The 27065-nt window shown below is 40.3% G+C and overlaps 1 protein-coding gene and 1 long non-coding RNA gene across 3 annotated transcripts in view; one reads left to right on the top strand and one right to left on the bottom strand.

Annotated features, from left to right (window-relative positions):
- The window catches only part of DENND2C (DENN domain containing 2C), a 41787-nt gene extending 18468 nt beyond the window's left edge, over nucleotides 1–23319 (bottom strand). For both annotated transcript variants that reach the window (XM_056558376.1, XM_056558377.1), the window contains exons 1-6: nucleotides 23105–23319; nucleotides 3512–4561; nucleotides 2191–2339; nucleotides 1991–2103; nucleotides 1519–1689; nucleotides 42–135 (exon numbers count right to left, since the gene is read on the bottom strand). In XM_056558376.1, coding sequence (XP_056414351.1) covers nucleotides 42–135; nucleotides 1519–1689; nucleotides 1991–2103; nucleotides 2191–2339; nucleotides 3512–4353 — 1369 coding nt within the window. In that variant the 5' untranslated portion in view covers nucleotides 4354–4561; nucleotides 23105–23319. The remainder of the gene's footprint in view (nucleotides 1–41; nucleotides 136–1518; nucleotides 1690–1990; nucleotides 2104–2190; nucleotides 2340–3511; nucleotides 4562–23104) is intronic.
- Nucleotides 74–5635, top strand: LOC130356614 (uncharacterized). Its single transcript, XR_008888939.1, has 3 exons — nucleotides 74–170; nucleotides 4554–4732; nucleotides 5461–5635. It is a non-coding gene; the product is annotated as an uncharacterized LOC130356614 (long non-coding RNA).
- Nucleotides 23320–27065: the final 3746 nt, after the last annotated feature.

Below are 27065 nucleotides of genomic sequence, written 5' to 3'. Positions count from 1 at the left end.
AGGCTAGGATAATAAACATTAAATGTTTAATATGTTCTCACCTTTTGATGTAGTATCAGGACTAGTGAAGGTCTGAATTTTAACCTTCTTCTTTCCACGCTTGGCATCAAATATATCCTGTATCTTCATCACAAGCTGAAAAGAAATGTAAAAGTTGAATATACCAGGAAGTAAGTACCATAATATAATAATAATATGAAACCAATTCATAAAACAAGAACAAACAGCAAAAAAAAACTAAATCACCATGTACATTAAGAGAAGCGAGAAGAGACATGGAACTTGCTCCTACTCAAAGTATGCATAGAAAGAACACAAGTACTGTAACAATGAGATTAAACTGCTACTGAAGTAAGACAGGAAGGATTGTGCATGTGTTTCCTTGTTAGGCAAAATCACATCCTGCACGGAGACTTTTAATTTTCTTTTTGCTATAAACACAGGATGCTTCTCTATCTTTTAAAGAAGAGAACTATGAATATACAGTCTACGTCTGGTATATATATATATGGTGATAAAAAGGTAAAGGTTGTGTTTTTTAAACAGTTTTAAATGCAATAATCCCGTTCACTGGGTAAAACTTTTTTCCAAAATATTTACTTAAACAAGGCTTCACAACCGAACTATAATCCCCTTGTATTCTTTCGTAGTTCACTACAGCCGGCCATACACTTACAATAGCTATCAGCTGAGCAATCATTAGGCCGACAGCTCTCTCTCTATGGACTTACACATGGATGTTTAACATAGCCAAATGTTTATGTGTTCTGCATTAACATGGTAGGGGTAAGCAGTAACTAGACAGCTCTGGCAGCCGCTTATCTCTCTCAGAACAATTGGGTTGGGCAATTGAAATCCAACATGCCCCACCCCTCTCTCCAAAGACATCATCTTGATGGATGATCATTGGCAGAGAGTCCAGAGGCCAACATTAGAGAGTCACCCAAACCCACCTGCGGCTGTGGATTCAGCTGACTTCAGTAGAAGGTGTATGTGCACCTTAAGATATTGCATCAATTACTTCTTCCAAGAATTAGCTTGCTATTTATAACTACAGTAACACCCTTTTCCATACCCAACTAATATCCTACCTAACAGAACTTTATTTTTAAATGGTCAATATCACCTATACTCCACACTAATTCTTTAGAACCTCAATGATGTCTGCTGTAAGACGTTCTGCAGTTGTCCCTTTCATCTGAATAGAGTTTACAAGAGTCCCAGTACATACTGCAGAAAAAACCCCATTCAATATAGGGGAGTAATATAATCCGCATCATAGGAATTTCTGAACCAAATCTGCCATGTGTGGGTATACCCTGTGTGTGCCTCCAGTTCAACACCATTTTGCTAGTCATATGTAACTCCTGTTGCCATCAAAAACATACAGCTTCAACTTGCATATGTGTAATACTTGATATCGCATAATGCTTGATTTAATTAATCTCTAGTCTTCATAACAGAATGATTCCACTTTTACCAGCATAAAAAGATTTGTGTAAAAAAACCAAAACTGACCCGAGGAAACTTCTTCCTCTTTTTTGCTGTTTCTCCACCATTTCGGAACACTTTCCATTCCATTAGTGTGACGGGCAGAGTGGCATCCTTGGTGGCCTTCTTGTGAACATACAGCTTGGTACTTTTCAGCTCCAGTGTTTGTCTTTTCAGAAAGTTTGGTTTTGAAGGAATCTGTGAAGATTAACAATTTTAATACTAATGCTAGGCTATAGATATAATAATATATCAGTTAACAAAACAGTGTAATGAACTACAGATCTAAGGCTGTAACCTAACAGATTATAGTTTTATGATCAAATAAAGTTCATCGCTTTTGTATGGTATTATTGAGCTAGACCAAAGGAATACGAAAGCCATAATTCTTAACCCAAGTTTCCAGTAGAAAAATACATAAAAAATATAATACCAGAGTGATCTCATTGTATAGCCAACTTCTATAATTTAACAATATAAAAATATAATAATAACCTACCTTAGGAGCTTTGATTGTACATCTTGGAGGTGGGATCTTCCATGACGATGGTACTTTCCAGACGGGTGAAGAAGGTACTTTGATATCTTCATATGGGTTTTCTTTCTGGGGAACTAAATAAAAATAAATAAAGGCATTAATGAAAGAAGTGCACAGTAATAAACAAAGGGTAACAAATACAAAAGGAGTGGGAAACCTACATGCAACCTCCTCATAGATATTGTCTTCTGATACTGTGTGATAGAGTGCAGATCGTGAGTGCTCAATAGGTTCTTCAGAGATCTGAGGGTGGTTTGTTTGTTGCATGAAGCGCCTAAATGTTTGAACATCTTCAAATTCAAAGGATTTCCTAAAAAACAAACAGATGCCAAGAGATCAGTCACAGCATTCCAAGAGCATCATGCTACAAGGACAATAACCACAAAGATTAAAAAGGCTGGTGTGCACAAAGGTCCATACATTTTGCCATATACCTGTGTGTGCTTTTAAGGATAAACTAAAAGACCACTAGACAGTCTTAAACTGCTTTGACACACACAACATTTGGTAATGTTTAAACATGCTGCAACTATATTATATTGTGTGTGAAGAAGCCTTTATACGGCTAAACAGCTTCACTACTCACTAAATTAGCTTCATGTGGATATAAAAAATTATATTCATCCTAAATTGCCAGTATTTTATTAAAGTTACATAATTCTGTAGTAAATTTTTTTAAATATTTATATGATATTGGCTAAGATTTATCAATCCGTCTGAAGCCAAAACTATATGATTTTGCCCAAAGCAACCAATCACAGCTGCAATTGGTTGTTAAGCAGAATAACAAATGTGGGCCAATTTAATGAAATAAGTATAATATTTTCTATTTAGCAAGGCCAAAGCGTAGTCAACGTAGTTCCTGAACATATAGGTGTACTGAATTGGAGTCAAAAGCATGGTGTGCTGTGTGGGGGCAAATTACCTGAACATTATCACTAGTGGACTAGTGGATGTCAGAGCCATAAACATCAATGGGGCCCCTGTCTGTAACTACACATATACATCCGCATCCCATGTTTACATTGTGCACCAGTGGCAAATCTCTAAGCACACAGGCTACTGAATCTGTCAAGCTGCATCTAAACGTTAATCTTAAAGGAGTACTCCACTGCCCCAGCATCCGGAAAGTTTAGTTCAGAACGTTGGGTGCGGGGGGTCGTGACGTCACGGCCACACCCCTTGTGACATCAGACCCCTCAATGCAAGTCTATGGGAGGGGGCGTGACGGACGTCACACCCCCTCCCATAGACGTGCATTGAGGGGGCGGGATGTGACGTCACAACCCCCGTAGCCCTTACCCAGCATTCGGAACTAAATGTTTCAGACACTGGGGCAGTGGAGTGCCCCTCTAAATAATTATTCTTATACGAGTCACGTAATTAGTAGCTTGCACCCTGACAGTCTTGCAGTGCAAAAATGGTTATAAAAGACACAATACAATTAATTTACATGAAATATAAAAGAAACTTCAATTTTACCTTTTGGATCTAGGTCTTAGTTTTCTATTTCCAGATTTCTTTGGCTCAGGTGGTGGGACAGAAGGGTCCGATGATTCTGTGTCACTATCATCCACAGACTTTCTCCTCCTGTGATTGTGATAGTTGTCCATACGTTCCTCATGGTGGTTACAGTTAGCATAACGAAATGTCCTTCTTGGCTTAGGGACAGGATTTATAGATGGAGTGTGATCAAATGGTTCAGTATCATAATAGATGTTTTCCATACTCTTTATTCCAATTGTTTGATCCATCAGACCTTGCAAATCTAGTTCTCTTTCTGTTGAAATGCTTTTACCTCTTCTTCTTTTAAATTCCAAAACCATCTCTGTCAAATCTTCCTGGGAAATCATGTTGGTTTTCTTAAACATTCCAGCAGAGGTGTAAAAGTTTCCAGGAGGAAGATTTATTTCTTGATCTAAAAATGTCCTTTCCTTTGTGTTTAAATTAGTGTGACTTTCTTCTTGGTCTTCATAAATATTTGGTTGACTGGGAATAACCCTGTTATTTTCACAATCAAGTAAATGTCCTCTACTACCTTCCCTAAAATCCAAACCTAAAGTCTTACCACGACTTACGCCTAGCTTCCTGTCATCCAAGCCATCCTCTGTTGATTTTGTTAGCCCATTTTGCTCACAAAAAGTTCTTTTGGGTTTCAAGTCAAGAAGATCTCCACACGAGCCACTATTGGTCCTAACCTCCCACTGAGAGATTTTCTGCTTGATATTTCTGCAGTGACTTCTTGAGAGAGTTTGTTGGGCAGATCGGGTCAAGCCACATTCTGGGCTCCCCATCATATGCATTACAGGCATCTCTATAGTCATAAAAGCCTCATAGTTGCTTGAAAAATGGAGTGACCTCTTGGATCCACTAAGAGGTTTTTCTGTCAAATTAAGGAATATGTGGAAAATTCTGTTCACTGTTTTTCAACTGTTAGATCCTCCTCCAACAATATTAGAACTTCCACTACTTAACAGTTATGAAGCTACAAATTGGAGCTAGTATATTGATGTCTTTCTTCCAGGGCCCCAGCTGAAAAACAAAAAGCATCTTGTTACTATGTGTCCTATTGATAAGGCCTGGAGTAGTGGCAACAATAACTGCAGTGTTCCAGAGCAAGGGAAAACAAGATGTTTAACAGATTGTGAAGGACAAAAGATTTAAAAGAAGAAAAGTCATACAGAAGCTCAAAGAGTGACTATAGTAAGATGATTAAATAGAGAAATGATCAATGTATACAGAGCTAATATATACACACACATGCACACACACCACTGTATGAAACACAACTCTTGTACACTATTATGAATCATTATATGAATCATTACAGAGCCAGGGATATACAGAGGGACTGGAAAACCCTAAGCATGTTAGTCACACGTGTGGGAGATGAAGGAACAGGATAAATAATAATCAAGGAAGACACTACAGAGTGGAATACAAAGGAAGATTATGTAATGAGGGTACAAAAAGAATAACAAATACATCAGAGGAAAAACTGACACTCAGGCAAGAATTAGAAATGGTAGAAGTCATAACAGTAAACATTACATGGTTTGTCCCTTCAGGTAACCCCCAGATGCAGATCACTGCAGTGTATTATGACACGAGGTTCATTCAAATGGATGGGCAACCAAGCGATAGCAGACAATGAAAAAAAGAGTTTTTTGCCATGAGAGTTTATTGCCATGAAGTGTCATGTTGAACTTCCAGTGACCACTATTAGAGTGTGAGATTGATAGCACCAAATTTAAGACACACGCTCCCCATTCACACCTGAAACCTTATAACACTAATACATCACATAACTATGGTAAGGGAAAATGGCTAATTGGACCTTTCCACTTAGGGGTGTACTCACTTATATTGTCAAGGTTAAGACATTAATTGCTATGTGTTGAGTTTTTTTTATTTTCTTATTTTATTTTTAGGGGGAAGCAACAATAATCACTGTTATACAGGCTGTGTCATTTCTTCAGTGTTACATGAAAAGATATAATAAAATATTTACAAAAATATGAGGAGTGTCATATACTGTATACACACACACACACACACACACACACACACACGTACTCATGCAAACATAGAATATGTGTCAACAGATAAGAACCATTTGGCCCATCTATGACTCCCACATGAAGGCTATTCCATACATCCACTACTCTCTCAGTAAAGTAATACTTTCTGATATTACTGCATAAACCTTTGCCCCTCTAATATGTCCTCTACTATGTTGATTCTGCAGATAAAGTCTCCAGTACTGCACACAATACTCTGAGGTCTCATCAGTGCTTTGTACAATGGCCTGAGCACTTTCCTCTTTCTACTGCTAATACCTCTCCCTATAGCCCTGTATATGTTTTTACATTATATTAGTTGGTCTATTCTGTTTGACCTAGAGATCTGGTTTGAAAGCAGTGACCTGTCACATCGAACATATTTATTAACTTTTTTTTTTATATAAGTTGATTTTATGGAAGTCCGGCAGCCAGAACCTGACAGATGCTAGCAATTATCATTTTTGACTACACAGCCACACAGACTTTTAACCAATGTCTACGAGTAATAACAGGGTTCGTTCCCACTAGGGATGTGAGAGGCAAGGGAGGCAGGAAGAAAGGTTTAAATGTGAAGAAAAGATATGTTTTTCCAGCTTCCTGCAATTTTAGCTGTGCCCACACCCTAAAATAGTTTCATAAACTGCTTTCCTGGCATTACGAGACAAAAAGGCCTGAACATGTCAGCTCAGCTTTTCTTTCCTGAAAAGCTTCTGAAAGGGGAGAATTTATCTACTGCATTAGAATGTGTTAGTCGGTGGTGAATCCCAATGAGAGAGATTAAAGAGTTGTTGTCATGAAAACCAGATCTGAAACTGTGGTTGGTTGTTATAGATTTTAATTGCAAACAGTAAAGAGCCCTACAGGTCTATTCATTATTCATTTTAAAAGGTGTTTGGGCCCTGGGATGAATTGCTAATGCATTCTCTCTATCCTGAATACAGTCTACTCTCTTGTCTGCCTAGTAGTCTCAAAGTGTGATATAACCCCCCCCCCCCCCCCTGTACTTTCAACAACAAAAACAACACCTCCTGCTTTAATAAACCTTTCATTATAATTGCATTTAACAGCTATTGCCTAAAGTATATCTGCTACTGGTGGAAACCAATGAAAATGTGCCTTGTAAGCCATTGTGACAGGTTATTTTCTTTGTATAAGTGTATCTCAGTAAATGAAGTGGTCATTGAATTAGATTTTTTCATCTCCACTCATAGTCTAGGTTCCAACTATGGAATTTCCTTCCAGAACGCCATTTCTGTTGGAAATTCTGGTGCACATTATGGAATTCTGCTGCTGAAATTCCCCCGCCAAAAAAATGGCCTTATTCGTTCTTTAGGCAAAATCTGCTCTGCAGACATCCCCATCTATCGGGACGGCAATGTCCATACGGTCCTAGTGCTGACTTTTTCAGTCGGTGCTGGTGGCACTGGGAACCTTCAGACAGATTTGGTCAGACTCGAAATTCTGTTCTGTGAACACAGCCTTAAAGGGGTATTCCTACAATTTAAAGTTATTCCTTATCCACAGGATAGAGGATAACTAGATGATCAGTGACGGTACAACCTCTGGGACCACCAAGTACCAAAATGAACGATAATGTCCTCTGTAATGAAAAAAGCAGACCACACTTTCATTGTACTCCATTTATTGTCTATAGAGCAGCACTTGGCCAAGTTTGGAAGACTCCTATCAATGGCCTATAGATAGGGAATAACTAAACTATGGGAATACTACTGTAACCGAACAGCTTTTTGCTTGTGCAGGCAGCAAGTAAAAGAAACACATCAAGTAATATTAAGCTACAGTAGCAAACTGCAGTAAATGCAAATAATCCATTTTAAACATGCAATCTGATGGCAGGTATGAGGCATGTAGTAATCCAGACCCACCAAAACAAGACTTCCTGTAAAATAGAGTTGAACTAGAACGTAAGCAATATCTGCACCATTGACGGTTGATGTGTGGCCAATATGCCGTTTCCTGTTAGGTGATGTGCACTGCATGAATTACTTTCATAAAGACTTTCAACAGAAAGTAATAAACCTCCTGCAAGTGAAGACATGATATAAACCTCTAGTTAATTCCTGAGTATAATAGACAGGTGTGGCAGCAGCTGTCTATGGATGACGTGAGTAAGGATAAGGATGGTCTTTTTTCCAGCAGAACAAACATGAAAATTACCTGAAATATTATTTTGTTCCCTATTGAGCTTTGCATCTGAATTTGCGCAGAAAATAATCTGCACAGCACTAAATATCAAATAGCATAAATATTGTTCTATTTATATCAATTAATAAATAAATAAGCCTTAAGAAATTAGGTCGTTGGGAAAAATGTTTTCTTATAGGCTGCTTGCCCATACAGGCACCTTTATGTATAGATTTCATCCATAGAGCTCAATAGTACTTTATGGGATTAGAAACAATTTATCTCAACTATAAAGACTGCCAATGTAAACAAGTTATATTTTAACAAAAAAAAAGAAAGAAAAAAACTCTCAGTGGGGACACTAAAGTAAAATCATAAATATACTTTGTATGTGGATCAAAAGTCCATAGCCTCGAGAGTGTTGTAACATTTCATTTATGTGACACATTCCATACTAGCTGAATACAATGAAATGAATAACTATTAAGCAATATCATCTCAACTTTTCAAGTTTTAAATCTGTTCTACAATGCCAAGAAATGACGTATTCTATTCAATTGTTTGCATCAGTTTAGTCATCAAGTCATCTGGTCTGATCTGTTATTTTACATGATTTATCACAATCTATTTTTTACTTACCATTATAAGACATTGCGGGAGATTTATCAAAACCTGTCCAGAGGAAAAGTTGAATAGTTGCCCTTAACAACCAATCAGATCGCTTCTTTCATTTAGCACAGGCCTTTTCATAATGAAAGAAGGAATCTGAATGTTGCAACTTTTCCTCTGGACAGGTTCTCCCCCATTGTCCCAACTAAACAATACCAATGCAAAGCCAAGGAACAGTGGACGCCACTGTAGAGACGACCATATAGAAGAGATAGCTGGTATTCTATGGCTACTTCCCATCCTAAATATACATGCTTAGCTCAACATGAAGTTACTCCAATGGAGAGAGGGAACTAAGGCACCACTAACAATGGATTATAGGGGAGATTTATTAAAACCTGTATAGAGGAAGAGTGGTGCAGTTGACAATAGCATTCGATTTGCTTCTTTTATTTTTCAAAGGCTTTTAAAAAAAAAAAAAATGAAAGAAGCAATCTGATTGGTTGCTATGGGCAACTGCACCACTTTTCCTCTTTACAGGTTTTACAAAATCACCCCCTACATACACACACTGGCCCTCATTTACTATTCTAAACCTGACTTGTTTTGGCGGGTTTTTTTGGCGCATCTTTGTCTGCAACATGTCGCAGACATCATGCGCCAGTCTGCGTCACGATGCAACATTTTTTCCCGACGGACCCGATGTGGATTCTCCCAAACCCGAAAAAGGGGCGTAACCCAACATTTCTGAGCTTTCCCACGTATTTATAAAGGTTTCCAACCCGAATTTGTTGAATTGTTGTGGATTTTTTCCCGACAACTCAGAGGAGTTGGAAACCAAAACCTACAAAACCCACGTGCGACAAACAGGACGCGACATAATAATAAATACCGGGGAAAAAAGCAGTCGGGTAAGAAAGCAAGATAGACTTACAACCCGATACAACTGTTCAAAAAGAAGAAGAATGTATCTTTAGCATATAGAAGCCAACTAAAGCTCAGCTTTCATTTTTCAGGAGTAGAATATAAAATGAAAGTTGCGCAAGGTGACTGGTTGCTAGGAGCAACATAGACAATCTTTCTTATAGACATTCTCTTAAATCCCTTCGTATTTCAATCCAACTCATTTGAGCCACAAAAGAAAAACTAATTTTACAGGCAAAATGAGTGTCAAGGGTTGTTTCCCCCCCCTAACAACTGGATAATTTTTACACATAATACAGTGTGTGAACATAGCCTAAGACTCAGGGATAGCAAAACCATAGTAAATTTTGTGTAAGCATGTCAATGGATTGTTAGGTGTACTTAATATAACCTTGTGTATAACACCAAGCGATCAGCTGATCACCTGGATCATGTGTCCCTATAAATCATCATTTGGAAGCAGTACATTTCCCTGTGTAAACAGGACATGAGCTGCTGGCAATAAAAGGGTAAGTGAGGGGCTGCACGAAAAATCCAGCTATTGTTAATGTAGCCCTTCACTACCATAACTGTGGCGTGTAAGGGCTCCTTTACTAAGCACTGATCGTTAAAAGGTGCTGTCATCTACCTGTGTAAAAGAAGCCTTAATAGAGGTCCATTAGTCATGTCCGTCAGAGATCATAGACTAGTTGGTAGATTAAAGCAGTGTTCCCAGTGTTCCCCAACCAGTGTGCCTCCAGCCTCTGGCTGTCCTGACATGCTGGGAGATATAGTTTTACAACAGTTGGAGGAACCCTGGTTGGTAAACACTGGATTAAAGGCTTGTACAAGATTGAAAAAAACATGGCTGATTTCTTCTAAAAACAGCATCACACCTGACCATAGGTTGTGTCTGGTACTGAAATTCAACTTTATTAAGTGAATGGGGCTTAGCAACATTACCACACAAAACCTATGGACAAGCATTGCACTATTTTAGAAGAGTACTTTTGCATTTCTTAATCCTGCCAAGTACTAACAGTTACATTAAAGGGGTACTCCGAAGAACTAAACCCATCCTTTCCCTCCCACCAACCTATGTATTTGTCTGAATATCATTCATTAGCTTTATACAGCAGTTTCCCCTTTTTCAGCTGTCACATGCAAGGAGTGAGAGAAAAATGTAATTTTTAGATCCACTTTGTCTCTTTGTGTGAGAGCAGCCCCCTCCCTTCAAGACAACACCACCTGATTTCTGTATGATTTCTGTTTGGTCTAGAGCTCTGGCTGTACATCCACACCTCCCTGTGTGAGAGCTTGTGAGGTGTAAGAGAAAAGCAATGAAGATTCTTAATCCCAACTGAGCACATAGCTGCTGTTTTTCTGCTGAGAATCTATTCACTGACTTTTGCTATTCAGAGCATAGCAAGATTTATTGCTGGGGGAAGGATAGTCTGAAAGAAAACACATGTACAGTGTGTGTGAGCTGCAGTGTAAGCATGCACACAGATAGTGAAAGCAGTTGGCTGGCAGCCATTAGACAGAGCTGCACTGACTTCTGGGAGTTGTAGTCTGTGCTTCAAACAAGTAAAAAAAAGTATTTAGGAGACACCAGGGGCCAAAGGAGCAGCAAAAACCACGTGAATAACTACAGGGGGACACAGAAAAGGTATTGTGGTGCCTTTTGGGCATTTTTATGTTACTTAAATTCCCTGGAGTACCCCTTTAAGCAAATCAGCTGCTTAACAAAAGATACACATTTGCTGTCAAGCAGAGCAAACTTTCACAAGAGAACGTCATAATAGAATGTTAGAACCTTAATGTAAACCTTGCCCTATGATGACTTCCTTGGACCTTACAGTTGTTGTGTGATCTTAATGCACCCCACTAAGCCCAACAATGGCTTCAGTAAAACAATTATGTTCTGGCCTTTAGGACATTCTGTAAACTTTGAAGCTGATGAAAAGAAGTTGTCTATAACCATTGAATTATCTGGTCTCACCATCATGTGAAGACACCATAAACTTTGGGCCACAATCTGCAACATTCTGTTAGTTCATTAGAGTCTCTGTGATAAAACACGTGAGCCTTCAGTCTTGTAAATTCCTTGAGCTATGAATTACATAGAGGCATGGACTCAAGGGACAGGGACATAATACTCCCCCTTTATAAAGCATTGGTACGGCCTCACCTGGAATATGCTGTTCATTTTTGGTTGCCTGTTCATAAAAGGGACACTGCGGAGTTGGAAAGGTTGCAGAGACGTGCGACTAAACTAATATGGGGCACGGAACATCTTAGCTATGAGGAGCGATTAAAGGAGTTACAATTGTTTAGTCTTGAGAAGAGACGTTTAAGGGGGGATATGATAAATGTATATAAGTATATAAATGGCCCATACAAAAAATATGGAGACAAACAATTCCAGGTTAAACCCCCCCAAAGGACGAGGGGGCACTCCCTCCGTCTGGAGAAGAAAAGGTTTAGTCTAAAGGGGCGACACGCCTTCTTTACCGTGAGGACTGTGAATTTATGGAACGGTCTGCCTCAGGAACTGGTCACAGCAGGAACAATTAACAGCTTTAAAACAGGGTTAGATACATTCCTGGAACAAAATAACATTAATGCTTATGCAGAATTATAAAACTATATCCCTTTCCCTTATCCCCTTACACCCCTCACTTCAATTCCCTGGTTGGACACAATATTCCCTTTACATGAAGGAAATGTGAATGAATATGTGCATTTTAAGATGGCTAATAAAATCTAAATTCTAACCAGGAAAAGCTAACATTCATATTCCATGTAACACTATCTGCATCCTTGCCCAAACAGGATAAGGGAGAAGCCAGATTTGTTTATCAAAAACTAGATAACAACCCAGGCCAGATGCAAGATTCTCTCAGCAGCTTTTGGCATTGAGCATACCCACCCCCTTCAGGAGCTCCAGCCTCTACAAGTAGGTGGCGGTGTCCTTCAGCCATTTCTATCTTTCTGGGCATTTCCACTCACAAAGAGCAACCTTTTCTGGTGTTAAAAGGTCCTATAAAAACCTTTTTATTCCCATCCTAGCCCGTAGTTATTGTTTTATTTTATGTCAACAAGGCCTTGTCAAACATTTTCTGTTTTAAGCTAGAGATAAATGTTGGCTGAACCCACCAAGCATCTAAAGTGTATGGCCAGCTTATAAATATACTGTAAGGCTGCTTTCACACTATAAAATCCATCCGTTTATAAACGTCCGTTATAAAAACCCTGAAAATCATCTGTTAAACGGCCGTTACAAAAGCCCATACTGCCGTTAGAAAATCCCATTATAGTCAATGGGATTTTTACATAATCCGTTTTAACCAGTTTTAATAACAGATGTTATTTTGTGACGGAAGATAGTAACGGGAGAAATTGTGCATGCACTATTTCTTCCGTTCATTCTCCCATCACAAAATAATGTCTGTTATTAATAACGGATTAAAACAGATAATGTAAAAATCCCATTGACTATAATGGGATTTTCTAATGGCAGTATGGGCTTTTGTAACGGCCGTTTAACAGCCGATTTTCAGGGTTTTTATAACAGATGGATTTTATAGTGTGAAAGCAGCCTAAGACAGTATCACTTGCAAAACCTTTCTGGGAAAGGCCAATATAATTCCTGTCAATTTTAGCTGACAGGGAATAATGTTCTTAACTGGTATTGTGAAACTGGCCTAAGTTAAAATATATATGCATGTGCTTTGTTTCCTACATACCTAAAAATAGCTGTGATGTCTTTAACTGTAAGGGTCATATGCAATAGTTTAGTTACAGTACATTAAGACAGAGTCTCCTACTGTTAGTTCGAAATAACAGCTTCTGTCCTTACTATAAGGCCCCATTCACATGGCGGAATTTCCTTGCATATGTTTAGATTCCGTTCCGACAAGATGGCAGCATTTAGTTTTTTTTGTTTTGTTTTGCAGATTCTGCACAGAATTTGTGCAAAATTTCTTGCGCTCGACGCACAGATTTTGGACAGAATCCCATTGAATTCTGCAATAAGAATTCTTATGTTCATTCTTTTTCCAAAATGTGGAATTTTTACAGTGGAAATTCCACAGCAGAAAATTTGCCGTGTGAATCCCATTTACCACAATGTTAACTTTATGTAGCAGAAATTCTGAGCATGATTTTTTCTGCCGGATTGCGTACGGAAATTCTAATGTGTGAATGGGGCCTCACACTACAGTGTGTGTTAAAAACGTGAGGACTGACTTGCGTGACTCACTTAGTAGGTTATCACGCTTTAGTATGTCAGGTCAGGTTGATGTGGAAGAATCCATTGTACTACTTGTTTCACACCCATTTATAATTATAGGCCAGGCCCATCATTTTTGTTCTAGTGTATGAAACAAGTGTAAAAACGTGCATTCAGTACATCAAGTTAAACCTTTTTTTTTTTTTGAAAATGCTGACAATTATAACGCTGGCAACTATGGTACAACTATGGTACGCATTTCGAAGGGGCAACTATGGTACAACTATGGTACGCGTTTTGGAGGGGCTCCCTCCTTCTTCAGGTCCGCATGCAGACCTGAGGAAGGAGGGAGCCCCTCCGAAACGCGTTATGCAACTGAGCACCAATACTTTTTATGAATAAAATAAAAAGTTATCACTATATCTCTGCACCCTCTCCGACTGTTGTTTAACCCCGCCGGTGTAGCGCTTCAGAGCCAAAGTCGTCATCCACAGGAAGGCTTAGGTAACCCGTGCCGGGATTCCAACCTCCCACATCTGCAACATTATCCTACCCTTGGTCTCCGACGGGACTGACGGCCAGCTGCTCCCGGCGTACCTGCTAAAAGACACCTGCTCAAAGCTTTCATCAGTGTTGCACCTGAAACTAGCGCAACACTTAAAGGTGAGCAGGCTCTTGACTCTTGCTACCATACATTCGTTATCCACAGATAACCGACACTATATTAGCGCCATATCTGTCTTTTCCCCCCCCCCTACATATACATATGCTATAATGTGGCACTCTGGAGGCCTCTATACACATTAGTTCTTTGGCAGATCCCTCTGAAATTGTCGAGTTTCAGTGTAGAATCTAAATTTTATAGCAGGTGGTTATCTGCCTCAAGGTTTTCCCATCACCATTCAATATAGTGGAGTTCTATAACCTATAATTTACTCAAGGTATAGAAAAATAGAATCCACCCTCAAATGTGTCATGGAGCTTGGATCAGGGAAATCAAGTTTAATACTATTGTGACTTCTGTTGACTGTCATGAAATGTCAGCGTCTCCCATACAGCATTATCACATTGAAGCGCCATACATTAAAACAGTTTTACTGAGCAATGAGATGTGATGAGACTAGCAATTATATATTTTGTTATCATAGAAGATAGGCTAGTCTGAGACTGGAAAAACATGAATGCTTTCTTATAGGAATAGTAACATTTTTGCCCATGGTCTGTATCTGGTATTGTAGCTCAGCCCCTCTTACTTGAAAATAAGAGCCATGTGTTTTCTAATATTTTACAATCCTTTTAAGGGTATGGTTAACACATACTGTATCTTCTGTTCATTTTTTGCAGCTGATTTTGCTACCTATTGAAGTCAATGGGTAGCAAAATCAGAAGAAGATCCTGTATGTATGAACGTACCCTTTGGCTAGGGTCCCACGTAGAATATACGCAGTGTATTTCATGCTGTGTGTGCAGAGAGGTTTGGAGTCAGGCCCGCACGTCACAGTCCCGCCAGTCACGCCAGTGCGCTGGGCCGGACTCCAAACCTTCCTGACGCACAGCTGTCACAGGTAGACCTGTGTGTCTGCTCATAGGAAAATATGCTGCGTATTTCCCGATACGTGTGACCCTACCCTTAGCAAGTATTCTCATCATCAAAAGTTATCCCCTATCCAAAGGATAGGGGATAATAATCTGATTAGTGGGGGTTCAACTGCTGAGAACCCCACTGATCTTTAGAACAGAGGTCAATTGTCCTCTAAAAGAATGGAGTGGCAGCGAACATCTGCGGCGAATGCTCAATTAATTCACTAACGGTGCTGAGCTGAGCACTGGCAGCAGTTTTCTTTCCTCTCCCCATCCAAAATACATGCATGCTCGGCTAAGCTAAGGGTGCACGTATATGTGAAAATCGGGAGAAATAGCTGTTGGACGATTAAGTGCTTTCCTGACAGATATCTGAAATGTATGGTCACTTTTACTCCCCTCATGTTCACACAGTGGAATTTCCGTAGCAGCAGAGTCCCATTGATTTCAATGGGATTCTGTTGCAATGTACACACGGCAAAAACATCTGCCGAGCGCAGCAGAATCCCGATTCCGGAGTCCGCAGAAAGAATAGACCTGTCAATTCTTCCTGCGGAGTCCGCACGGAAATAAGACACATTTTGCAGACACTTCGCTATCTGGGAAATGTCAGGGAAATTTTCAGCATGGCCGTTGCCCGTGTGAACATAGCCTAAAAGGGATATTTTAGGGTGCGTTCACACGCTCTTTATTTTTGCGGGTTTTCCATTGCGTATTTGAAAAGGTGCGGGCTCTTCTCGGCTATCCGCAGTAGATTTTCCACGGAGGAATTTACGCTGCGGAAAATCCGCCGCAAGCCCCATTGAAGTCAGTAGGGACTGCGGCGGATTTTCCGCAGCTTAAATTCTGCCGCGGAAAACCTGCTATGAACAGCCGAGAAGAGCCCGCATCCTTTCAAATACGCAATGGAAAACCTGCAAAAACAAAGAGCGTGTGAACGCACCCTTAATCTGCACATTTACGGAATATCCACAGGATAGATGCGAGACCTACCCTATGGTGGTTTTAGTTTATTTTCCACAACAAAAAGACATCCATATCACGGACCACAGTCATTAAATCCTTTTGTGAGCAAAAAGTGCCTGCAGCGTTTATCCTGCTGATCACAATCATCAGTGTAAAGCCTAGATTACTAGTGAACATACACCTACTATAATAAACACCCCATTCATGTATTTAGTGATGATTAAAGAAAATACCACATAATAGTCAAAGTAAAGGGAAGCTGTTGAAAGGCAAAATGATTATCCTCTTACAGCTTAGCATCACCTTTGGTGAACCCACACTTTATATATACAGCAATTTGCTAATATCCTTATGTTGCAGGAAGTGTGCAATTTAGGACCATTATTTAATAACAGAGCAGGATAGGTTCAGCATTATGATAATGTAAGTGTATGGTAGTCAGTATTCCTCTGTGCCAGTGTTTTCCAAACAGTGTGCCTCCAGCTGTTGCAAAACTACAATTCCCAGCAGCCTCACAGCTGTTTGGCGTCTTTTACAGCGCCCGTGCCCAGCTCAGCTCCCATTCAATATAAAACACCCCTTTAAATCCATGGAACCCTTGAAAGTCAGTCATTTCTTTATGATACAAAAATAAAGCTGTGCATTTATACAATAAGATCTCTCACTCATGCCCATAATGTCACCACGTATGCTGTTTGAGTGCTATTTGATAGGAAAATATCCACTCTATAGAAGCGCGCAGAATTTGGATTCAGGAAACAAATGGATGTGGTCAGCATGTTGATGTTATCCATCCCCCAGCGAAGATTAAGCTCCAAGGTTTTTTCACAGATTACAAGCAGCTAGTTGCTGTTTACGTGGCCAAAGGCAACAATTTCAATGCTACCTTCTCAAATAACAGTGACTTTGTCTTTCAAGTTATATTCAATGACCACAGATAAAGCATACAGCACTGCCAAATACAAAGAACACGAGTGTAAACAAAGTAGCCACCCGTAGCAATAAATTGGGGTTCTGATCCAGGCTAAGGCGTGCAAATTAACCCAACAAAGACGACTAAAGTGTCTGATTCCCTATAAAATGAATACATTATGTTATAGGGAACAGCTATCTAACCCAATCCCCACATACACTACAACCATGCATGTGCTTTCCATGGGGAGAGGGCAGAAATCTGCTGTCAGGCTCCTTTATGTGGTGACTTATCTTCCTGAGAACAAAAGGATTGGGCAATTGAATTCCAACACACCCGATCCCTCCCTCCCCAACATCTGCCATCAGGGGAGAGTAAGGTTATGTTTATAGTACAGAATTTCCAAGTGAAATTCCGCTTTGAAATTCCACTCGGAAATTCCGGTGAGGCAGAATGCCATTGCTGGCGATGGGATTGCGCTGCACAGTGCACACTACGGAATTTCAGCAGCAGACATTCCACTGCTGAAATTCTGTCGCTGAATGAGATTGTTCATTCATTTGCCTGAAATACATTGCCGTCTATGCTGACGGCATTGTACGAGCGATCCTAGTGACCCCATTCAGAATCACTGAAGTGTGAACCTAGCCTAAGAGACGCATAAAACCACCCAAGTCACATTGTAAACAATCACTGATCGTGTTGATCTGAATTTGTTTACCGAGCCTATTGCACAACTTGGTAATCCTGCTGGGAGGGCTGCATGAATGATCGCTGGATCAGCCCTTTGCTTTAATCAGCCATCGGCTGCACAACCCCTATTGCACAGGGAGATGTGCGGCCGAAAGCTGATGATTTCTTAACCTGTCAAAATGACCCGATCAGCTGACAAATGAGCATTTACAAATTCACAGGCTGATGATTGGTCCTATTACATAGGGCGATGCCGGCCTGTTTGCCAGATAATTGCCCAGTGTAATAGGGCCCTAAAGGTGCCACCATACACATAAAATAATTGCCAGATAAACGGCTTGGCAAACATCTAATGTGTATTGTTTAAGGCAGTAACTTTAGACAAAGCAAACCAGATCTGAAACCTATGAAAATCTTGTTGTTTATATGGTTCTAAACATACAATGAAGGAAAACAGTATATACGGATGGCTACCTTCTGTTCGTTATTCACAGGATAAGGGGATTTGATTACTGTATCTATTTGCCATGCACAGGTCTCACGCTCCACATAAGCTTCATTTGCATATAATAAAATCTGTGGGTAGAAGCCAAAAGCAGCTATAGCGTTTCTCCCAAATATCCTTCGAAATTCTTACTGCTCAACTCGTATTCAACAAAAGGATGGTTTATCCAATCTTATATACAAAGCAGGGAATGAGGAGTCCTATTTGGAGCCAAATGCCTTGAAGACATTAAGGCCACCACCTCTGTCCTGCTATGTACGTGATGACCTAGAAGCTGCAGCATGATAATATAAGGAATCTGTAGACTATATTTCCAATATATTCCACCGCGCTGTACAAAGACGGTCATCATTCCCAATCCCCAATTAAATTTCCCCATCTTAAAAACACTCCAACACTCCATAGGGAACTCAATGCATATCTACCTGTGAAATGAAGTATAGTACAGTGATCCCTCAACTTACAATGGCCTCAACATACAATAGTTTCAACATACAATGGTCTTTTCTGGACCATCGTAACTTGAAACCAGACTCAATATACAATGCTACGGACAGTCCAGATCTGTGAAACGTGTCACAACTGGAGGAACTGACCAATCAGAATGGGCATTTTACTGGTAAATCACCTGTATTACTGAAGTGCATGCACTGACTGGCTGTCTGGTAGCGCCCCCTACAGTACAGGCAGGAACTACAAGTTCTGTACTACTCCTTACCTGTGCCAGGGTTGGCTGCTCCTTTGGACACCAAGTAAGGGTGGCTCCATTTGGGACACTGTGTGTACTGTATAGGACCCTGAAGAAGCTCCTTTCCTCTACATAAACCATTGTTTCTCAACCAGGGTGCCTCCAGCTGTTGCAAAACTACAACTCCCAGCATGCCCGGACAGCCGATGGCTGTCCGGGCATGCTGGGAGTTGTAGTTTTGCAACGGCTGGAGGCACCCTGATTGGGAAACACTGACATAGACAGTGATTTACAGCTCCCAGCAGATCTTTATTACTTTTTATATTTAAGGACTTGCTTTATTATCTACTTATTTTTCTTTAATCCTCACTTTTTCCTATTTTTGGATGACATTTTGGTGGCTTCAGAACCAAATACCCAGTTTCCATAGAGTTCTGGTCTCAACATACAATGGTTTCAACATACAATGGTCATCCTGGAACCAATTAATATTGTAACTTGAGGGACCACTATATTGGCAAAACAATGCAAAATATGTGATTCTGAAGCCATGCAAGCAGCAATCATAGGTTATTAGACTGATATATCTAGACTGCAGCGATTACTATAAGACTTAAGAACATAATAGTCCCTGGGAGCAGTCCCTCTTTACTTCCACTTGTCAGCATTTTTCTGGCTAGAAATGCCAGAACCATAAACACACGGGTGTCACCACTTGGAACACAAAGAAGCACAATCTGTCAACCCAGGGTCATTAACTGTGTTGCCTTGGGCTAATTTCACATTGTTTTGGTGTCCGCTGAAGGTTTATATCGGCATCCTGTTAAATATAGGATGAAGATGTTTACTATGGTGTACTGCAGCGGGCCCATTTACCTTAAGGGTACGTTCACACCTACAGGATCCTGTGCAGATCTGATGTGCAGGATTTGTAACTGCAGATTAGAAGCTGTGCTCAGTCATTTAGTTTACATTGAAATCTGCAGCAGAAAATCCTGCGCATCAAATCTGCGTACGTGTTAACATACCCTAAAGGGGTATTCCGGCTTTATACATCTTACGCCCTATCCAAAGGATAGGGTATAAGACGTATGCCCGCAGGGGTCCCACTGCGATCATAAATCTTATCCCCAATCCAAATAAGATGTATAAAGCCGGAATACCCCTTTAATGGCCTGAACACAGTCAGCTAGTAACTATAGGGGAGATTTATCAAAGGGGACCAGTTGCCCACAGAAACCAATCAGATTGCGATTAAAGTTTTAAAAAGGCCTCTGAAAAATAAAAGAAGTGATCTGATTGTTTTTTTTGGGCAACTGGTCCACTTTTCTTCTGTACAGGTTTTGATAAATCTCCACCTATCTTTGGGGCACTTCCCAAATTTATATAAATATTTGTAGCAGGACCCAAAAGCGCAGCAGCCCATGTCCTGTTTTTGGCTTTCATGTGCACTGCGGCTGCAAATCCCAACCCAACTGCAGGTCTAACGACCCAAACATAAGGATCCATGATTCCGTCAGTTCAGGCCAATACACCTACAATTGGGCCAGGATTTGTGGCCATAATACAAAGGTTACACTCCTGTGAAATTGACCAATACTTACTGGTAATTCTTTAATGCAATTTTTTGTATTATATCCATGTTTTCAGGCAAATTATTTTACACATTGGGGGAAATGACTTATCTGTCAGAGAACCATTCCCTGTAGTCCACACAAATTATGTATATAGCTATAGGTCTGCAAGATTATTGCTACTAGAGATGAGCGAACTTACAGTAAATTCGATTCGTCATGAACTTCTCGGCTCGGCAGTTGCTGACTTATCCTGCATAAATTTGTTCAGCTTTCAGGTGCTCCCGTGGGCTTGAAAAGGTGGATACAGTCCTAGGAGACTATTTCCTAGGACTGTATCCACTTTTTCCAGCCCACCGGAGCACCGGAAAGCTGAACTAATTTATGCAGGAAAAGTCAGCAACCGCCGAGCAGAGAAGTTCGTGACGAACAGAATTTACTGTAAGTTCACTCATCTCTAATTGCTACGTATAACAGAGTCCAAGGTGCCACATTTGGGAGGAAACTACCGATCCTTGTAATGACCATTCCTTCCAGTCCACAAAGACCATGTATGATCTACTGCCCATTACGTATCATTCTATAGACATTCACGCTTTACTGTATGTCAGTTAACAACTAGAAACAAATTAGAAACTTATGGTACATAATACACGAACAACAAATTTCTAATCTGGTCACTGAGATTCAGTAATGTATTATCTTTACCCTTTTACTACCAAGTGACTAGAAAATCATTTCTGCAAATGGCTTCTTCCCTATGTGAACATGGAAGTCATAGGAGTCCCTTTCATTTTCAAACCAGTCCTTTGGCCCGGAACCAAAATACATTTAGTTCTGATGTGTGCAGTAAACAGCCCGTTGTCAGCTTGGACGCCTGCTGTCGAAATAGTTTTATACTGTACAGCCATAAATAAATATGAATAATTTCATACATTTATTAAAACAAATAATATAGCGCCGTTCACAAGCAAAATGTTCCACCATACAGGCCTATTAATACAGAACAATAGGGGCTCTAAACAATAGGAGCATAATACATAGCAAAAGAATACAATGGCCCGATAGAAGTAATTAAACTCAGATTATATAATATAATATATAATCCTGATTTTCCTACCAATTCCACAAATTAGGATTATACATAAAAAAAAAATCCTTATGTCAATAATATAAAAACACGTATAACAATTTGTAGATCTAAAATGCTATAGTGAGTAAAAACATAACTATGTAGATTAAAAAACAAAACTATAGTGACCCCCCCCCCCTGACATACGATAATTTCAACATACAATGGCCTCTCAGAGGCCATCGTATGTTGAAGGCAGCATCAACAGAAGATGCTTTTGTATGTCGGGACCATCGCATAAACGGCTATCCGGCAGCGCAGACTGCTTCAGCTGCCACCGGATAGCCGTTTAAGGTGCCCCGTGTGGTTCGGTGATGATCACTCACCTGTCCCCGGCGCTCCGGACCGTTCTCTTCAGGATCCCCTGCATCGCCGTCGCTCTCCATCGTCATCACGTCGCCGCGCACGCTGTCCCCTCATCCAATAGGAGCGGAGTGCGCAGCAACGTGATGACGGTGTTAAAGAGCGAGGATCCCAGGCAGCAGAGATGGTCCGGAGCGGCGGGGACACCCCGGGGATGCGGCCACAGGGATGGAGGGTGACATCCAGGGCAGCGGTGACGGACTGGAGCGGACAGGTGAGTATAACATCCTATACTTAACATTGCACGGATCCCTCAACATACGATGGTTTCAACTAACGATGGTTCACTTGGAACGAATTACCATCGTATGTTGAGGGACCACTGTATATCAGTTTCTTTGTGTATTGTTTTTCATTTGCAATTGTTTGTGTCTAATGCACTTGGTTGTCTGGGCATGCTGGGAGTTGTAGTTTTGCAACCGCTAGAGGTCCACAGTTTGGAGACCATGATGTAATGTTTCAATAGTTGACAGCCGTTGGCTGTCCAAGCATGCTGGGAGTTGTAGTTTTGCAACAGATAGTGATCCACAGTTTGGGGACCACTGCATTACATCAACCGATAGTTGACACATAAAAACAACAAAAACCAACAACCTTAATTTCTATAACAGCTACATATTAAGCACAAACACAACACTGACACATGCTGTAAAAGCAAAGAGTGATTTACTAACAATGAAACAAAATCACTGTAGCACTATAGGCTTTTCTATGTATCAGATACCAGAAAGGCAATGGTTAATGCTGGTATATGACATAGACAACAGTTCTCTAAAACATGCTAGCATCTAAAAACCTGCCTTGACTCTATCTGATAACCCTCAAGGCTACATAGAGTATCAAATTCCCTACACATACTTTATAGGACTTGGCAACAGAAAACTGCTGGATACAAAGTTGTGCACAAAAGGATAATAATGAAACTGTACTAAAGAAAAAATAAATATAAATATATAAATAATAATATATATATATATATATATATATATATATATATATATATATATATATATATAGTATTAGTGTTATATAGGTGCAGTTCCCATATATATAATCCAAGTAGTTGAACCACAAATCCCAGCACAACCACAATGTAGGATCAGAGGTATTTCCAGCTGTTTTTGATAGAAGCTGTAAAGACCTATGTGTGTTAATAGACCCATCTGAGCACATTCCAAAATCCATAGGCAGCAGAGCATGACTTACCAGTGCAGTGTCCAGGAGACAAGGCAACTTCAGTATAAAATCCACATTGCTGGAGGAAAGAATAATCCAGTCTGCAGTGTCTCAGTAGTGTGATGAGTGCAGGCTGACTGTCCTGGGTATATGACACAGCAGAGCTCAGCACTGAACACAATCCCTGTGTGTGACTGGTAGTCAGGAGTGTGGATGTGCAGGGGCATGTAGAGCAATGTGCAGGGTGGAGACTACTGACATAGCAGTGTGGATGTGGGGAGGAAGCTTGTAACACTCCAAAGTGTTGTCATCTCCTCCTCCCCCCCACGTGGAGAAAAAAAAAGCCCTGATGTGAGGTCACAAGCCATGTGTTGGCTTCTTCCTCACTTTACTTTTCATAGAAGATTGGTCAGAATTTATAAGAAACTTTTTGATCTACTTTTTCTTGATCATCCTGGTGCAGATTAGCTTCTTAGCTCATCTGAAATGAATTGTACAACCATTGTCTCATCTTGACATCCCTTATTGATACAGTGGCCCCTCAAGTTACAGTATTAAAGGAGTAGTTCAGTCCTGAAAAACGTATCCCCTATCCGTAGGATAGGGGATACGTTTTTCAGGACTGGACTACTCCTTTAAAGGGGTATTCAAGGATTTTTTTTTATTTATTTGACTACATGGGCTGTGAAGTTAGTATTGTTCATAATATAGTGTCTGTACCTGTGTGTGACGGTTTTCTCACAATTCTTCTGTGATTTTCACCCCACTATTTATTTTTAACCGCATACAAAATGACTGTTGTCTCAGATTTTTCCCAGCTTGCAATGCGGCCGAGACCTGACTCACTAGTCAGCTGATGACAGGGAGCCGGTCTGCTTCAATGGGTGGAGGGATTGCTTGGTGGGAGAGAGATCAATCTGCAACTAATGCAACAGCTGTAGGCACCCTGATTGAAAACCACAGGTCTTTTGAATGGATGCAACTCATTTATGTTTCAATGGGTGGGGTGGCTGATGAATGGGAGGGAGGAAAATGGAATTGTGGGATTTGTAGTAAAAAAAAAAAGAAAATTGAAATAGGAAAGATCAGTTCACAAAAAGCTAGCCACAGTGTTATAGTAATCTCACAACATAGCCATTTAGCCCCAAAACATATCACTAATAAGGAGGTCAAATTGTAGGTTCATACAGCGTTCCTGCCCCCATTAGGACTCCTTTACATGGCTGTTGTGTGGTAAAAGGGAGCTTTGTTGGCCAGTCTGTCAAAAGGACGGAAGTTGAGTGGAGAAAAAAAATTCCTATTTTTTTTCTCCGTTCAACTACTGTAAAATACTGAATCACCGACAGACCCCATTCAAGTCAATAAGATCCATTGGGACACGACGTTGTCAGTTGTGTTCCAACATGAATGGACCCTGAATGGGTCTGAGCACAAGAGACGTGTGAACTTAGCCTTAGTGGTATCTGTATCCAAGTTCAAAATATCGGATACATCCTGAACACAAGGTGACTCTGTTAGGCCATAGTAGGCCGTTTTCAGCAGTATGCCGACAGATACAACTAACATGAAAGCAGTATGAATCTAACCAATGGGACACTTTTTTGACCTGTCAGGTGAATGGAACTTTATAAATATGTTTTACATATATACATGGAACTTTTCTCTGTGCTAAACTTAGGGGTCATACCCAATGTGCATTAAGCCTAAGTTGTTTCCTGAGGGTCTCGGTATTCAGATCAACTGATCTCCATAACTGATTTCATATTAAAGTAGTTGTCTGCAATGAGACAACCCCTTTAACCAAGTGAATAATATGTTCACTTATATAAACTAGAGTCCTTTAGCAGTTCACCTTCCTAGTCTTATACACATGCTCTTAGGCTGGGTTCACACTACGTCTTGGCTATATGGGGACCAGATTTGGCTGGGGGGGAGGGAAAACCGGGCGTTCCCATATCCCAACCGGACCCGGAAAAGATTTGGCTGGGGGGGAGTGAAAACCGGGCGTTCCCATATCCCAACCGGACTCGGTATACCATGGGGCAAAAAGGAGCCGACCGGAGTCACTATCTGACTCTGGTCGGCTCATTCAAATAAATGAGATGGGGGCCTCGTCCGGCTGGGATACGGGAGCGGCCGGTTTTCACTCTCCCAGCCAGATCTGATACCTGTATATCCAAAACGTAGTGTGAACCCAGCCTTACACATTAAATAAATGTAGAGCAAGATGGGATCTAGGAACAATCTCATGTGCACGAGAGAAGCCTGTCTGTAAGGGTAGGAAAAGTTGGTCTCAATCTTTTGTTCTGTTGAGAGATAGCCTGCTCCTAGAGGTGCCTAGTAGCTTCTTCTCTTCTCCCCTATTGAATAAACATGCACACTATGCCATAAGCAATTTTGTCCAGATCGACTACCTATCTAACCGTGGCAAATGTGAAGAGAAAGGAAGATTGGACATGTTGAATTTCAATAATATGCCCAATCCTTTTTTCCCACATCTACCAGCAGTTTATTTTCCTCTCCCACTGAAAGGTCATGTGCTTTAATAGGAAAGTTGGGAGAAATTGGTTCTTTTCTAAAACTTGTCACAATATATTGTATCTAAATATATTGTAATGCACAAGTGGTCACTTCCCAGTTACCTGAATGCCAATAGCTAGCCTTCAGGGGCCTTCCTATTGTGTTACTGAATGCCTTTGAAGTGTTCTGTTTACACTCTGAATAACCAGGGGTCTTAATTTAGTACCATATGCAAATGTACAGCACTTATTTTAAGCCTAACCAACTAAAGTCAATTTTATTTTACTTTTAAGAATATAGGCTGAATATAGGAGACTTTTCAGTGGCTTTGAGCCTTTTTTGCGTCTTTTCACAAAAAGGCGCAGTTCATGAAACCCTTCTATATCATGCGTATTTCCAAAATCAGTGGATTGCAACTCAAAATCAGCAAAAATGTGTAACCAAAAGGCGCAAAAAAGACGCAAATCATCCCTTTTCTAGACACAAAAAAACAGTCTAAAGAGAATGATAAATGTCGGCCATAGTTCTTGAGAGCACCATGCAAATTGTTACATCTTTGGCAAGTATTCTTTACAGGAGTGGTGTTATGAATTATATATGAAAATACACCAGTAGAACACTATAGGGTGTCTGGCGGACCCTGGTCACATAAGAGTAAAAGCAGATGTTGCCCTTTTTCACCTGTTCTAATGCCAATTTCCAGGTTATGAAGTTGCTAACCGTGCGGATGAGTGTGAGGAAAACGTGAATGAGAGAATTCCCAAGAAGACTTTCTGTCCTGGCATAGTGTCCTCGTGTTCATGATGTGACAATATGTGGAATGTGCCGCGGTTCACTGTACGGGACATAACCGTGTGTACTAGGACAGAGGTGTTGATGTATAAACACAAGCAAATACTGTATCAGTAGGAGCACATGGCTTTCCATGCTTACAACAAATTCTACGTCACTGGAGAGAAGGAGGGTAAGCTAGTTTGTGAAGATGTCAAATTCATTCCCAAAAATCATAGTCAGCAAGGTAAGAATAATTACTCCTATAGTACTGTGGAAACTAGGGGAGATAATTTGCTGATACCAGCATTTCACATGTAAGGCTAAAAAAATAAAAAAAAACACCCTAGCTTCTAATTTTTGATTTATTAAGAAGCAGAGACCTCTTAATTTGCGCATTGTGCTGTGAAATTAGAGATTTTTTTTATGCTGAAGCCACTCACACTGGTTTCAGAACTTTCCCTACTCGTAGTAAATATTAAATTGCACATAATGTAATGGCAACCACATGCCTTGGTTCCATAGTAAACATGTGACTCCAACTCAAAATCCCATAAGGCTAGGATTCCACTGAGGTTTTTTCCCACCCGCAAAATATGCCAGAAAAACTGCCACAGCTTTTTCCTGCGTTTTGACAGTTTTTCTGAAGTTTTTCCTGGTGTTTTTCCTGGTGTGTGGGAACAGCCAAATTTTTCCCCAG

This window comes from Hyla sarda, chromosome 2, assembly GCF_029499605.1.
Source record: "Hyla sarda isolate aHylSar1 chromosome 2, aHylSar1.hap1, whole genome shotgun sequence".
Taxonomy (NCBI): domain Eukaryota; kingdom Metazoa; phylum Chordata; class Amphibia; order Anura; family Hylidae; genus Hyla; species Hyla sarda.
This window is presented reverse-complemented; position numbering and strand designations above follow the sequence as displayed.